At 45.3% G+C, this 14,264-nt stretch overlaps 1 protein-coding gene across 2 annotated transcripts in view; it reads left to right on the top strand.

Annotated features, from left to right (window-relative positions):
- Positions 1 to 14,264, top strand: part of spega (striated muscle enriched protein kinase a) — a 100,958-nt gene that overhangs the window by 59,001 nt on the left and 27,693 nt on the right. For both annotated transcript variants that reach the window (XM_082136645.1, XM_082136644.1), the window contains exons 13-15: positions 1,507 to 1,713; positions 1,945 to 2,068; positions 2,144 to 2,316. In XM_082136645.1, coding sequence (XP_081992771.1) covers positions 1,507 to 1,713; positions 1,945 to 2,068; positions 2,144 to 2,316 — 504 coding nt within the window. The remainder of the gene's footprint in view (positions 1 to 1,506; positions 1,714 to 1,944; positions 2,069 to 2,143; positions 2,317 to 14,264) is intronic.

The raw sequence follows: 14,264 nt of genomic DNA, 5'->3' as shown, positions 1-14,264 counted from the left end.
CACACACATTCCTACCACATTCCTACCACATTCCTACCACACAAGGAAGCAGGAGGGAAAAATCGATGAGCAGGCCTTCCACACAGCTTATATCCACGTACTGAGTCGCATCAGCCCCGCCCATTAAAACAGCTGCACCTGTTACAATCAAATGAGCGTGGAGCGACAGAGGAAGGGGGAGAGAGAGAGAGAGAGAGAGAGAGAGAGAGAAAGGGCACCACACATGCGCACACACACTTGCTCTGAACAATAAGAATGAAACACAGTATTTACATTCAGAATCAGAAAGAGCTTTATTGCCAAGTGTGCTTGCACCCACAAGGAATTTTTCTTGGTATTGAAGCTTCCAGTGCACATATATATAAAAAAAAAACTCAAAAAATATTCCAACACGTAAACTTTATGAACACTTGAATGTTGGTAAGTTCCATAAAAGCAACATTTTGAACAAAAAGCTGAGAAAATCATGTGCAAGACTGCAACACGTGCATAAGCAATGCTTCTATCACTTGTTTCTGCTTCTTTTTCCCCTGTGTTTTGATCTGGAGATTGTGCACTCTTTCAGAAGATGCGTAATAGCATCCCACCTACCATATAACAGTGAAAGCATGGATTGCCGGAATATTCCATCAATGACGAGGAAGTGTTGTCCAATGACGGAAAATTCTGAGAATGGCAGTGAAAGAGTTAATCTAACAAATGATGAAATACATGTCCATATATTTAGAAATGGCTCATTATATACAGCTGTATGTGAATGAGAGTTGCACATGAGAAACATGATACAAAAAGTTAGATCAGGACTTTTTTGTCTAATTTGATTGGATCATTGGATTGTTGTTGTTTGCTAATGAATGCGATTATTACGTATTTTTAGCATCGCCCTGTCTCCCTTTACAAAAACACAGTATGACTTTTCTATTGGCTATTGAATTATTGCACATTTTGCTCATCATGATTATCTCTACAAATAAACTCAACTTTTATAAATTCTAAAGCCTAAATACAATAGGCAGGAGTAAAAAGCTGAATGTAGGCTATAAACTAACAACACCAGAGTCGCACAACTTCAAGGTCACAACTATTAAGCTTCAGTGTCTCTTTAAGTCTTTTAAAAAACATTTAAAAAAGTTAGATTAGTTTGCAAGAGCGTGGCTATAAACACAATAAGGCTGTTAATGCGGGATTAGTGAGGAGATGAGTTTACCTGTTCAGTGTGATTACATTTGATGTCCCTGACAAACTCTGTTGTTCCATTTGGCCACTTATTAGTAACCACCTTTTTCAAGTAAAAGCTTTACAAAATCACAAGGGGGCATTACTGATGTATGTTATGTCATAGAATAAAACATGATTATATCTTGAGCTTAATCAGAGATGTCCTTTCAGTCATTTAAACAAAAATCCATTCAAAAAATCCAATGACTTCTCAGTCATCTCAGTCAAAGTATACCTGTTAATCCTAGCCTCCCCTATAGCATTTTCCTTGTCCTTCATTCATTTCAGATCCTGCTTCACTCATGTATGTTGTTCAACAACAAGCTCTGGGCTCCACCCAATGGACAGCCATTGCCTCCAGCCTCAGAGACACCTCTTATACGGTTCCCTCACTTTCTAAGGGAGTGTGTTATTCCTTCAGAGTCCTTAGTGCCACCGGAAAAGCATTCAGCAAACCCTCACAACCCACTGACCTGGTCCAGCTCATTGACAGAGGTATAGAAAAAAATTGTGCTCAAGTTCTCTGTACTCACAGTAGATACATTCGTAGATATCCTTTACTTTTTGATGACATATTTTCATGCTGTTCCTGATGATTCATACAGCACCTTGTGGTATTCTGCACTGTAAATTAATGCAATTGTCATAGCCTTTTTTTGCCTTGGAAATCATGAACGTGTGTAGACTTGTTGAAATCATGTTTTCATTATTTTTCCCATATCTTAGGACAGTATTTACACAAAGCTCCAGTTTTCCTGGACAAACCTGATATTGTGTATGTAGTTGAGAACCAGCCTGTCACCATCACAATAACCCTTAATCATGTCCAAGCAACATGCATGTGGAAAAGGTTAGTGACAAATGCAAACCAAACATTCAAACTACAATATAAATTGTGAATATTAAGTATGACATTGTTTACCAGAAGGGGAGTGGTGCTTGTCAACAAACCTGGTGCATTAGAGATGACCATGCCTGATGATGACCAGCATGCCCTCCACATTGCCAAAGTGAAAAGCACAGATGCAGGGCAGCTTATCTTCATGGCAAACAACCAGTATGGCAGTGACCTCTGCACTCTGCAGCTGGTCATGGCAGGTGAAGGCTCACAAATTTTTTTTAGCTGCACATCAGCAGCAATGCATGGCAGAGCAGTAAAATAAATGCTACACTTATAGCACATGTACATCACGCAGGCAACTATTCAATGTGCAATTTGAAGGATTTGTAACATTTTAAGTGTTTTGCTAATCTATAATATGCCTCAAACTAAAATGTTTCCTGTCGGATATCATAATGGCATTAAGCAGATATTTTCATGTTTATGTAAAATTATGTACATCCTTTTTTTCTGAGATGTTATTTGAGAAGGGTCTCTGCATCTCGCATTACTACAAGCCATTTCCCTTCAAGTTATGCCTCAAAGAAACAACCCTTCCAAAAAAAGAAGTTTATTCAAGTGTGCTATTAGTATATCTTTTTTCAATAAAAATTAAGAATGCATACTATCAGTCTACTTTTTATGCACTTCTCAGAAATATACTTAAAATTACACTTAAGTATACTTGAGTTATACTGCGTTTACACTTTTGAGTAGACTATTAAATACTTTTTTCACATGTGTGCTGCACACACATTCAAAGCGCATGCACAGAAATTAAATGAAGATACCAAAATAAATGTTTGGTAAAAACCAAAATCTAAAAAAAGGATTTTAAGATTTATTTAATACTTCTTGAGTTACAGGCATGTAAACTTGGGGCAAAAAAACAAAAAACAAAACACAAGAAGTGCTTTTCCCCATTTTTTAACTGTCACCTTTGGCATAAAATGCAACAAAGATTGCTAAAGTACACAGATGTAACTAATAGACATAAGTACTAGGGCTGTCGCGGTGAAGGAATTTCCCTTGCGGTAATTTTGAGTGGCTCAGGGTGATATGCGGTATTATCGCCATTTATTTATTTATTTATATTTATTTGTTGCTGTATAAATAAGTGTTACGATGTGGTCAGCATGCACAAAAACAAGGACATTTTCAGTAACCAATGTAACCGAAACTAAACTGCGTCTCCGCACATTGTGACGGCAACGGACTGTCTTTGAGTGAGTCATTAAACCGTACATTCAACAAACACGTTCAAAAACGCTGATTCATTAAAAGATAAATGTAATGAAACAAGGTGTTAATTATTTTTAACTTTGAGCTCCACTTTTCAAGGCTCAGAGGCCATTCATGGAAAATACCCTTAAACGTTAAAAGGATGATACAACAAATATTTCGCTTTCCTTGGACACGGCAACCTTTTCACAAATATACTGTATATGACTTGACCTCAAAGACAGACGCAGGTAATTGCACGCGCTCAGTCGATCTCTTTCTTTGAATTTCAATCCTGCTAAACACTTTCTTTATTCCACTCTGCTCATGTTAATATTGAAATATTCGCCAAGTTCACTAAGCTGAACAGCCAATCAGAGTTATCTCTCTCACCGACGGCCCAACGCCAATTCAACATGTCGAATTGGCTGAAAAAAAACAGACGAGGACCAATTTCAGCCAACGGTGCGGAACCGTGCTAGCCTGGATGCCAGCCGAACTTAGCCCCGCCACCAAATTTGAGGTCGGGAAAATCGGTCTGGACTTGATCCGTTGTGGAGCAACTATGCTCGATCCAGAGCTGTTCAGACTAATCAAATTGTCAGGGCGGGCTTTATACGATGATGGACAGATGATCAACAGTAACATAATCATCCACGTCACCAAAGAGCGCTTGGGTTGAATTTGTTTACAACAAAGAAGGCTGCCGCTGGAGAATTGAGATGTGTAGATTCCGCCATCTGTTATAGAAGATATCGACAGCGCATTCATTTTAAAAGACGAACAGAGAACCGCGATCAAGGCATTTGTCGATCGGAAATATGAATGAAGAACAATGTCACTTACTCTGTTGCTCTGATTGGTTGTAGGTCTATTCAATTGAGTGCAGAGGAATTTTCTTTCCTGGTTCGGTTGAAACATGCCCCATAATCACAGCCCAATGGAGCAGTATCAGACTCATATTCTGACTAGAATATTCTAGACGTCAGGCTAGAACCGTGCGGAACATACTGAGAAAACTTAGTCGGCCGACTCACAAAAACTGCCCGACGGCTGACCGTCGGCTTGGTGTGTCCTGGGCTTAAGACATACCAATATCCATGTAAAAATAAAATAATGATGCTGCCATCTTTCTAAAGCCATATTTACCCCCTGTAATTTGGCTCCAAATCTCAGGTGAAAATTGTCATTTTGACCCTCCCTCTACAAAACAGTGAATTACTCAGTAAATATACATTCATGACTTTTTATGTTTTGGCTTTCTTCTTCATTTATGTATTTCTTTCACCAGAATTCTTTTTTCAAAATATTAAGCTGTTGAGTTGTCATGGAATAACGTACTCGGTTACTAACCCCAACCTTGGTTGGCGGCGTCTGTGAAAATCACCTTCCTCCTAACTGGTACCAGTTCTGGGCTCGCCAGGGAACCAGAGCTCTAAACAGCTGTGGTTAACCATAACGTGCAGGCGTCCTGACCGCCACGCATGGGCTGGCACATGGCACTTGAGCCAGTGCTGAAGGGGGCGTATATGCAGTAATCCTAAGTGGAGTACTGACGATGCTGCGGCCATGAGACAGAGAAGCCTCTGAAACTTCCTGAGGGGTGTGCGCGTGCCTACCTTGAAGGAGGCTATCAACTCTGGTGTGAGCCGAGCTCTCATCTGTTTTGAGTCAATAACTGTGCCCAGAAAGGTTACATTCTGGCTGGGTAACAGTTTGGTCTTGGGAAAATTGATCCTGAGCCCCAGGCATTCCAAATGGCTGAGGAGCAAAGATCTGTGTGCCAATAATTCGGTCTTCAACTGAGCCAAAATGAGCCAGTCGTCGAGATAATTCAGCATGCGCACTCCCTGTTGCCTCAGGGGAGAAAGCGCTGCGTCCATGCACTTTGTAAATGTACGGGGGGCCAGGGACAGACCAAACGGTAGGACCGTGAATTGATAAGCCTGCCCCTCGAAGGCGAATCTCAAGAATGGCCTGTGATGGGGCGTTATCTGAATATGAAAGCAAGCGTCTTTCAGATCCACCGGAAAAAAAACAATCCCCCGGGCGAACCTGCGCAAGGATTTGTTTGGTAGTTAACATTCTGAATGGCCGTCTCATGAGGGCTTTGTTCAGATGTGTTCAAGTCTAAAATGGGCCTGGTGCCGCCATCCTTTTTTGGCACAAGGAAGTAGCAACTGTAAAACCCCGATTGACTCAGCGTGGGGGGGACAATCTCTATCGCCCCTTTTGCTAGTAGATTTTGTATTTCGGTGCGAAGCACGTGAGCCGAATTGGAGCGAGTAACCTCACTTTATAGTGTTCATAACCCAACTGTCACATGCCTGTCCTGTCTTGTGCTGCACATGGGTGTTTTGTTATTTTGGGCCATGTGCTCATGTCATTGTCTGATCCCTCCCACTTGTTATCTGATTATTGTTGAGTTCTTCCACCTGTTCCCTCCTGATTAGTTTCCCTTTATAAGTCCCCTCTTGTTTGCAGTCTGTGTCGGTACGTTGTCTAATGTTTCCTGTTCCCCGTGATCCTGCAGTTGGTTTCATGTTCTGGTTTTGTTTTATATTTGCTAGTTATGTTTTCCCCCCTCGTGGGTTTTGTTTTGTGTTTGTTTTTCTTTTTGTAAATAAACCATTCTCCTGCACTTGAGTCCTCGCACCTTTTTGCACTCATCCCTACCATGACAGAACGTACCGACCATCTGAGGACTCAGCAGAAGAAATGGGCATCTTCCTTTTCCCATCTCCCTGCCCATCCGCTCAACAAGTGGATCAGTGTAGCAAACTCCTTTCGCTTCAACAAGGCAATGCCAGCGTAAAGGAGTTTGCTCACCAGTTTGTGGTTGTAGCGGAGGGGCTCAACATCAGCGACGCAGAGCTCAAGGACATTTTTAACACCAGCCTTAATATGCCTGTGCCTGCCTGGGAGATGGGAATGCTCGGGATATTGTCATTCTGGCAGTTTGTGGGGTATGTTTACCATCGTGGAGGGGAGGGTGGTCTTCCGCCCCTTGGCCCACCTCCCATTTACCTCACAAACTCCCAAGTCCCCAGTCCTCCGATGACCCCTTCGGGGAGAGGGAGGAGGAAGAAATGCTCCAGCCCATCTGCCACCTATCCTGAGGTGGAGGAAGGGGCGACAGAGGACCCGACTCCGGTGGTCCCGAGACGGAGGAGGAGAAGGAAGACCTCCTCCGTGACAGATCCAGTGGTCCCAGTTCCGGTGGTCCCAGTTCCGGTGGTCCCAGTTCCGGTGGTCCCAAGTCCGGTGGTCCCGAGTCCGGTGGTTCCAGTTCCGGTGGTCCCAGTTCCGGTGGTCCCGAGTCTGGTGGTCCGGAGGCGGAGGAGGAGGAAGACTTCCTGCCTCCCCAATGACCCGGAGGCCGTCCCCTCCGAGCAGCCCGCTGTCGTCCCGGAGGCCGTCCCCTTCGAGCAGCCCGCTGTCATCCCTGAGATCGTCTCGGAGTCGCCCACCATCAGTCCTGCCACGGCCAAGAGAGTGGTCTTCCTTTTTTATGCAGTGGCGGTACTGCAGGCGTGGAGGAAGCACAGGACGTCTGCCGATCCAGAGACTGTTCCTGAGCCTGTGTCTTCGGACAAGATGGCCGCCGCCGAGCCTGTTCACGTCATGCCTGCCGAGCCTGTGTCTTCGGACAAGATGGCCGCCGCCGAGCCTGTTCACGTCACGCCTGCCGAGCCTGTGTCTTCGGACAAGATGGCCGCCGCCGAGCCTGTTCACGTCACGCCTGCCGAGCCTGTGTCTTCGGACAAGATGGCCACCGCCGAGCTTGTTCACGTCACGCCTGCCGAGCCTGTTTCCCCTGACAAGATGGCCGCCGTCGAGCCTGTGTCTGTTCCGGAGCCTGAGCCGGTGGTGTCTGTTCCGGAGCCTGAGCCGGTGGTGTCTGTTCCGGAGCCTGAGCCGGTGGTGTCTGTTCCTGAGCCGGTGGTGTCTGTTCCTAAGCCTGAGCTGGTGGTGTCTGTTCCTGAGCCTGAGCCGGTGGTGTCTGTTCCTGAGCCTGAGCCGGTGGTGTCTGTTCCTGAGCCGGTGGTGTCTGTTCCTGAGCCTGAGCCGGTGGTGTCTGTTCTTGAGCCTGAGCCGGTGGTGTCTGTTCTTGAGCCTGAGCCGGTGGTGTCTGTTCCAGTTCCTGGGCCGGTGGTGTCTGTTCCAGTTCCTGGGCCGGTGGTGTCTGTTCCAGTTCCTGGGCCGGTGGTGTCTGTTCCAGTTCCTGAGCCGGTGGTGTCTGTTCCAGTTCCTGAGCCGGTGGTGTCTGTTCCAGTTCCTGAGCCGGTGGTGTCTGTTTCAGGTCCTGAGCCGGTGGTGTCTGTTTCAGGTCCTGAGCCGGTGGTGTCTGTTCCAGTTCCTGAGCCGGTGGTGTCTGTTCCAGTTCCTGAGCCGGTGTCTGTTCCAGTTCCTGTGCCGGTGTCTGTTCCAGTTCCTGTGCCGGTGTCTGTTCCAGTTCCTGAGCCGGTGTCTGTTCCTTTGCCGGTGTCTGTTCCAGTTCCTGAACCGGTGTCTGTTCCTGTGCCGGTGTCTGTTCCTGTGCCCTGGCCGCCCGAGGGAAGGTCTCCGCCCTGGCCGCCCGAGGGAAGGTCTCCGCCCTCCCTGGCCGCCCGAGGGAATGTCTTCGCCTTGGCCGCCCGATGGAAGGTCTTCGCCCTGGTCGCCCGAGGGAAAGTCCCCGCCCTGGTCTGTCCCTCCCGTCCCCGCCCGTCCCGCCCTGGTCTGTCCCTCCCGTCCCGGTCTGGTCTTATGGAGCGTCTGGTAGCCGCTCCGTAGGGAGGGGGTAATGTCACATGCCTGTCCTGTCTTGTGCTTCACATGGGTGTTTTGTTATTTTGGGCCATGTGCTCATGTCATTGTCTGATCCCTCCCACTTGTTATCTGATTATTGTTGAGTTATTCCACCTGTTCCCTCCTGATTAGTTTCCCTTTATAAGTCACCTCTTGTTTGCAGTCTGTGTCGGTACGTTGTCTAATGTTTCCTGTTCCCCGTGATCCTGCAGTTGGTTTCATGTTCTGGTGTTGTTTTATATTTGCTAGTTATGTTTTCCCCCCTCGTGGGTTTTGTTTTGTGTTTGCTTTTCTTTTTGTAAATAAACCATTCTCCTGCACTTGAGTCCTCGCACCTTTTTGCACTCATCCCTACCGTGACACCAACTCAACACATCGGGGATGGCTTGCCAGGCCTGGGCCCTTGTGGCTAGAGTTTGAATAAATTTTGGGGTTGGGCCGCCTAACATAGGGGGACCTAATACCTTTTTGTCATGTTTTGTGCACATATTCTCTTTGGGGCTGGCTTGACAGGCCTGAGCCCGGGACAGGGCCGCCTAGTGAAGGGGGACCGGTTACCCAGGTGTTTGAAACATACTCTTTGTGTGCTTTATTTGGGTCGCTGTAAAAACAGCGTTTGTTTGTATTGTCTACAGTACAGAAATCTCCAGCCACCTGAGCTGAACAGGGAGCTGGGAGATTTAGATGAGCTCTTTTCGAGGGCAGTCCGGCTACATGAGACTCAGACCCTCTCTCTTTCCTCCTACCGCTAGGAGGTCTTCGGAGGCTCAAGGTCCAACACAATGCTAGGTCAGGGGAAGAGGTGTTGCCGCCTTTACAGAGAGCTAACCGCGTCCGCAGCACCGAAATAGGCAGACTATTGCAATTAGAGCAGCCTCCGGCAGAAAGTACAGTTTCAGCATGGGCGGTTCCCAGGCATGTGACACACTCTGTGTGCCCGTCCGCCTCGTGTAGAAGGGATCCGTACGAGGTGCATGAAGAGTGAGGCATTTGGAACAACACTCGCGAAATTGCTCTTTTACATTGAGCGTCGCAGCGGCGAGCACACAGTAGCAAAAAGGATATGCATAGTTCGCTGGATGGCCACAGGTGAACGGCAGCAGAAGAGAAGCGGCTTCTTTGTGAGTGAAGAAGGCGCTGTCCACTGTGTACAAGGCTCATTCTTGCTGTAAAAGGCTTGTTTCCATGGCGAAGGCTTCAGATGAGACAGAGACGTGAACTGTCGCTGAAGGAGATAAAATATGATATTATTGTGAAATATGGACTTTTTATAGCCATAAGCCCCGCCCATTCTGGCAGCCTCTGACATGCTCTGGCGCACAGTCACCTGATTGGTTCGCGCGTCAGAGGCACTTCACCATGGGGTGTAGAGTTGTTGCAGCACAGCCAATGGGAGACGCTCTGCTGTGCTCGCTGTGCAGCTGCACTGCATTTTAAATATAGGCTACAATATTTCTCGAGGAAAGGAGTTTCCCCACTGCGTATTAGCTACGCAATACGAAGTGACCATTCTCAAAAGGGAACCCTATAACAAGATAATTCTGGGAGCCAAGAAAATTGTGAGAATTATCAAAAATGGCTTTTAAAAAATGCTGACGGGGAAAGAGTTAATGTACAGTTGAAATTATATTTCAAGGATAAAAAATAACACCTAAATAGGAACATAGTAGTAAGTGTGGAAATAATGGGCCAATATAAATAGTTAAGTATGTATATCACTTGAAAAAATTTACAAGTATACTTGCAGTATGTAGCTGCCCCTTGGTTTCCAAAAAACATGACAGGGAGTTTCTGACGGGTGCATTCTCTTTTATTAGCTCATCATGAGCGCCATTAAGCATGCCTTTACTTTAACTCGTTGAAGCACCGTGAAACTACACAAATAAATAACTAAAGTAATTCATACAATGAATATACACAATAAAAGACATGATGAAATAAATTCATACTTATGAATACACAGTACATAAACACAAAAAAAGGACATGAAATAAATAAGAAAACCTGAATCAATCAACAAACAGAGCTAAACGACCAACAACACCATGCAACAAACAAACGTCAGTCACAGTCAGACGCAGAGGACGCAGGCGCTGACTGTTCGCCGCTTCTGCTCTTGATTTTCTGCTCTTGATTTTAGCTGATCTTAGTTGATTTTAGATATTATATTTTTTAACCCTAGATTTTAGGATTTGTATGACCACTGGATTTGTATGACTGTGTAGCTTACCTGCTACTTTCCTTGCTCACATTGGCTTCATCAAATTGTCTCCTCGCAACAAGAGGCACCGACCCGGTCAATTCCCGGCGCTTTCTAACTCTCACTGTTAGTGGCTTTGTCCCGGACAGTCCTTCAGCTGCTTCGGTGAGGATTGGCATTGCTTTGCCTCGGATCACCTCCCCAGTTTCCATCCCTGCGCCGCCAACTCGTGGCAAGCGGAAATCGTCAGGCGAATATTCAACGCGATTGGCATCATGTTGATTTACTCCGATCTGCAACTGCTGAAATATAACAACTACTCCACTCCAGTATGCATCTCAGCCATCAAACAGTCTGGACTTCTGCGTAGGCCACGTTACATCCACAGAGGTTCCCGCAGAAAGTTTGTTTACACCAGGTCTTCTATTACATCTATCTGGTCAGCTGAGCGCAACGTCGCACGACTGTTACGTCATCAGAGCGCTGTTACTGCCTGGTCTAGTGTCCTTGGAAACACTGCGAGGCATACTGAGTGGGTCAGAAAACCAGGAGCGGATCACAGCCTGCTCAGGCCCGTGCAGAAAATCGCAAACTCTCCACACACTAAAATAGAACTGTTAAATACACAATCCTTGACAGGAAAAGCAAGCTTTATACACGATCACATCTTGGAAAATCGGACGGATTTCATGTGCCTCACTGAAACTTGGCATCAGCCAGAGGTTTATTCTGCCATAAACGAAGCCTGTCCCTCTGCTTACACCTACCTGCAGAAAGCTCGCAGCACTGGACGTGGTGGTGGTCTTGTGATAATATACCAAACTAAATTCAAACTGTCCACTTTGTCATTACCTGAGTTTTCTTCATTTGAATGCTTAGCTTTCAAATGCAAACCTCCTTTTCCGATGACAGTATTACTTATCTACCGCCCACCCAAACCAAACTCAGCCTTTGTTGATGAGATGCACGATCTACTCACAACAATTGGTCCTACATCTACAAACCTTTTAATACTTGGAGATATGAATATCCACGTTGACACCCCCTCTTGTCGCTCAGCTGCTGAATTTTTACAATTACTAGACTGCTTGAATCTTACACAGCATGTCGATGTACCAACACACACCAGAGGGCATACTCTTGATCTGGTCATCACTGATTCTGCTTCCATAAATAACCTGCAAGTGCGTGATCTTGGCTTATCTGACCATAAGTTAATTTCGGTGGAACTGCCATTTTTGCCTACTCACTCCAAGCCTAAACGTCAAATCTGCTTTCGTAACATTAAGAAGGTTGACCCAGACACTTTGACCCTGGATCTTCACCATCTCTCCTCTGCCAATCTTTCATCAGCCAGTGAATCAGTCACGTTTTACAATAATTCACTCTGCAGACTTCTGGATCTTCATGCCCCCATCAAGACCAAAACAGTATCCTTTGTACGCTCAGCCCCATGGTACACCTTGGAGCTGCGGAAAATGAAGGCGCGTGGCCGTATCCTTGAGCGTCGTTTCAAAACATCGGCACTAACTGTACATAGACTAGCCTATAGAGATCACCAACAAGCCTACTCCAAGTCACTTCAAGATGCACGGTCACAGTTCTTTTCGGACATTATCAACAACAATCCTGGAAACTCTAAGCAGCTTTTCTCTACAATAAACTATCTTCTTAAACCACAGACTAAAACTCTCACAGAAAACACAGAGGAACGCTGCAATAACTTCATCACTTTCTTTAGAACAAAAATTGACTCCATCCGATCGCATCTCCTTGGTTCCTCTGCACTACCTGCCCTTTCTGTCAGTTCACAGCCAGGTTTCTGCCACTCTCTTCATTGCTTCTCTGAAGTTTCACAACTTGAAATTGAGGGAATCATTAAAAAAATGAAATCATCTTCCTGTGCCCTGGACCCCTTTCCCACTATCCTGATAAAATCGAATCTTTCTGCCATAAGTCCCCTCATCACAAAAACAATTAATCACTCGCTCCAGTCTGGCCATGTTCCTTCCCCCCTCAAAATTGCGGCTATCACACCACTTCTTAAAAAACCCAGTTTGGACCCGGAAAATCTTGCCAACTTCAGGCCCATATCCAAACTTCCATTTCTTTCCAAAGTATTGGAAAAAGCAGTTGCTGCTCAGCTCCAGGACCATCTTCAACGCCATAACATGTACGATAAGTTTCAGTCAGGTTTCCGGCCCGTCCACAGTACAGAAACAGCTCTGGTCAGAGTTACGAATGACCTTCTGATGGCAGCCGATGCTGGCTCCCCCTCAATTCTTATCCTCCTTGACCTCACAGCAGCGTTTGACACTGTCGACCACAACATCCTTCTCGACCGCCTCCACAGTGATATAGGACTATCTAATTCTGCCTTGGACTGGTTCATATCATACCTTTCTGGAAGGACCGAGTACGTCAGTTTGGGTGGAGCTAAATCTCACCCACATGCTGTCACATGTGGTGTTCCTCAAGGGTCGGTACTTGGTCCAACTCTCTTTATTCTTTACATGCTCCCTCTTGGCCGCATCATCAGCCAGCATGGTATCTCCTTCCATTGCTACGCTGACGATACACAACTCTATCTCAAAATAAACCAAACCCCGCACCCCCCGGCTGCTCTGCCTTCATCTTCTTCAACACCACTTCTACTGACTTCCTGCTTGGAGGAGGTAAAGGCCTGGATGAGTCAGAACTTCCTACAGTTAAATTATTCCAAAACTGAGGCAATTCTTGTCGGCACTCCTCAGCAGGTTCAGTCGTCCCTGATAACCTCTATCACTTTTTCTGGAAAAGACATCCCTCTCTCATCTACAGTAACCAACCTCGGTGTAAAATTTGATTCTCACCTCACATTTGACAACCATATCAAACTTCTGTGCAAATCATCCTTTTTCCATCTTAGGAATATTGCCAAACTTCGTCCCACACTCACTCTTTCTGACGCCACTAAACTTGTCCATGCCTTTGTCTCCTCCAGGCTGGACTATTGTAACGCACTTCTGTATGGGATCTCTAGCAAGAGTCTGCAGAAACTCCAACACATACAGAACAGTGCTGCTAGGATCCTAATGAGAGTGCGTAAATATGAACACATAACCCCCATTCTTCAAGCACTTCACTGGCTCCCCATTTCCGCCAGGATCCAATACAAAATCACTCTCCTCACCCACCAATGCATTCATGGAAATGCTCCCCCTTACCTCAAGGAACTTCTCACCAAGCAAGCATCAACCAGAAACCTCCGCTCACAAAATGGCAATCGTCTCCGTCCTCCGAGAACCAAGCTCCGGACCATGGGAGATCGTGCCTTCTCCTCTGTTGCCCCGCGACTGTGGAACTCATTGCCAGACCACCTGAGGGTTCCACAGCCAGTTGATCATTTTAAAAAAGACTTAAAAACCTTTTTATTTAAAATTAGCTACAATTAATGTGAAACTGAACTGTTTTTATATTTAATGTTTTTTCTATTCTTGTCTTTTCTATTTTTATTTTTTTCTGAAATATGTAGCACTTTGGGATTTGTTCGCAAATGAAAAGTGCATTATAAATACAATTTATTATTATTATTATAAACGCATCTCACTCAGAAATAAAAACACAAAACAGCCTGTCAAGGGGGTACTAAGCAAAATTAAAATCTCCACGCCATGAGGAGAAGTTGCTCTTCCCTCTGCTGCAACGCTGTGTTGCGTGACATTTTTTAAAAGTGACCCACATATATGTAGGAAGTCATTTACACAGTATATAGCAACCAGTTCTGGGTAGATTACTTACAAATTGTAAACAGTTACTGATTCCAAATTACATGACAATGATTGTAGTAAGTAATGTAATCTAGATTACTAATTTTAGGTAATGTATTCTGAAATACTTTTTAATAACTTTTTAGATCATTTTTGACATATCTCATTTATCACATTGATTTGAATAGGATAATCTTGTACCATG

The sequence above is a fragment of the Leuciscus leuciscus genome (genome assembly GCF_965113295.1).
Source record: "Leuciscus leuciscus genome assembly, chromosome: 14".
In the NCBI taxonomy this organism is placed as follows: domain Eukaryota; kingdom Metazoa; phylum Chordata; class Actinopteri; order Cypriniformes; family Leuciscidae; genus Leuciscus; species Leuciscus leuciscus.
Note: the sequence above shows the minus strand (reverse complement) of the source record. Positions and strands in the feature narration are given on the sequence as shown.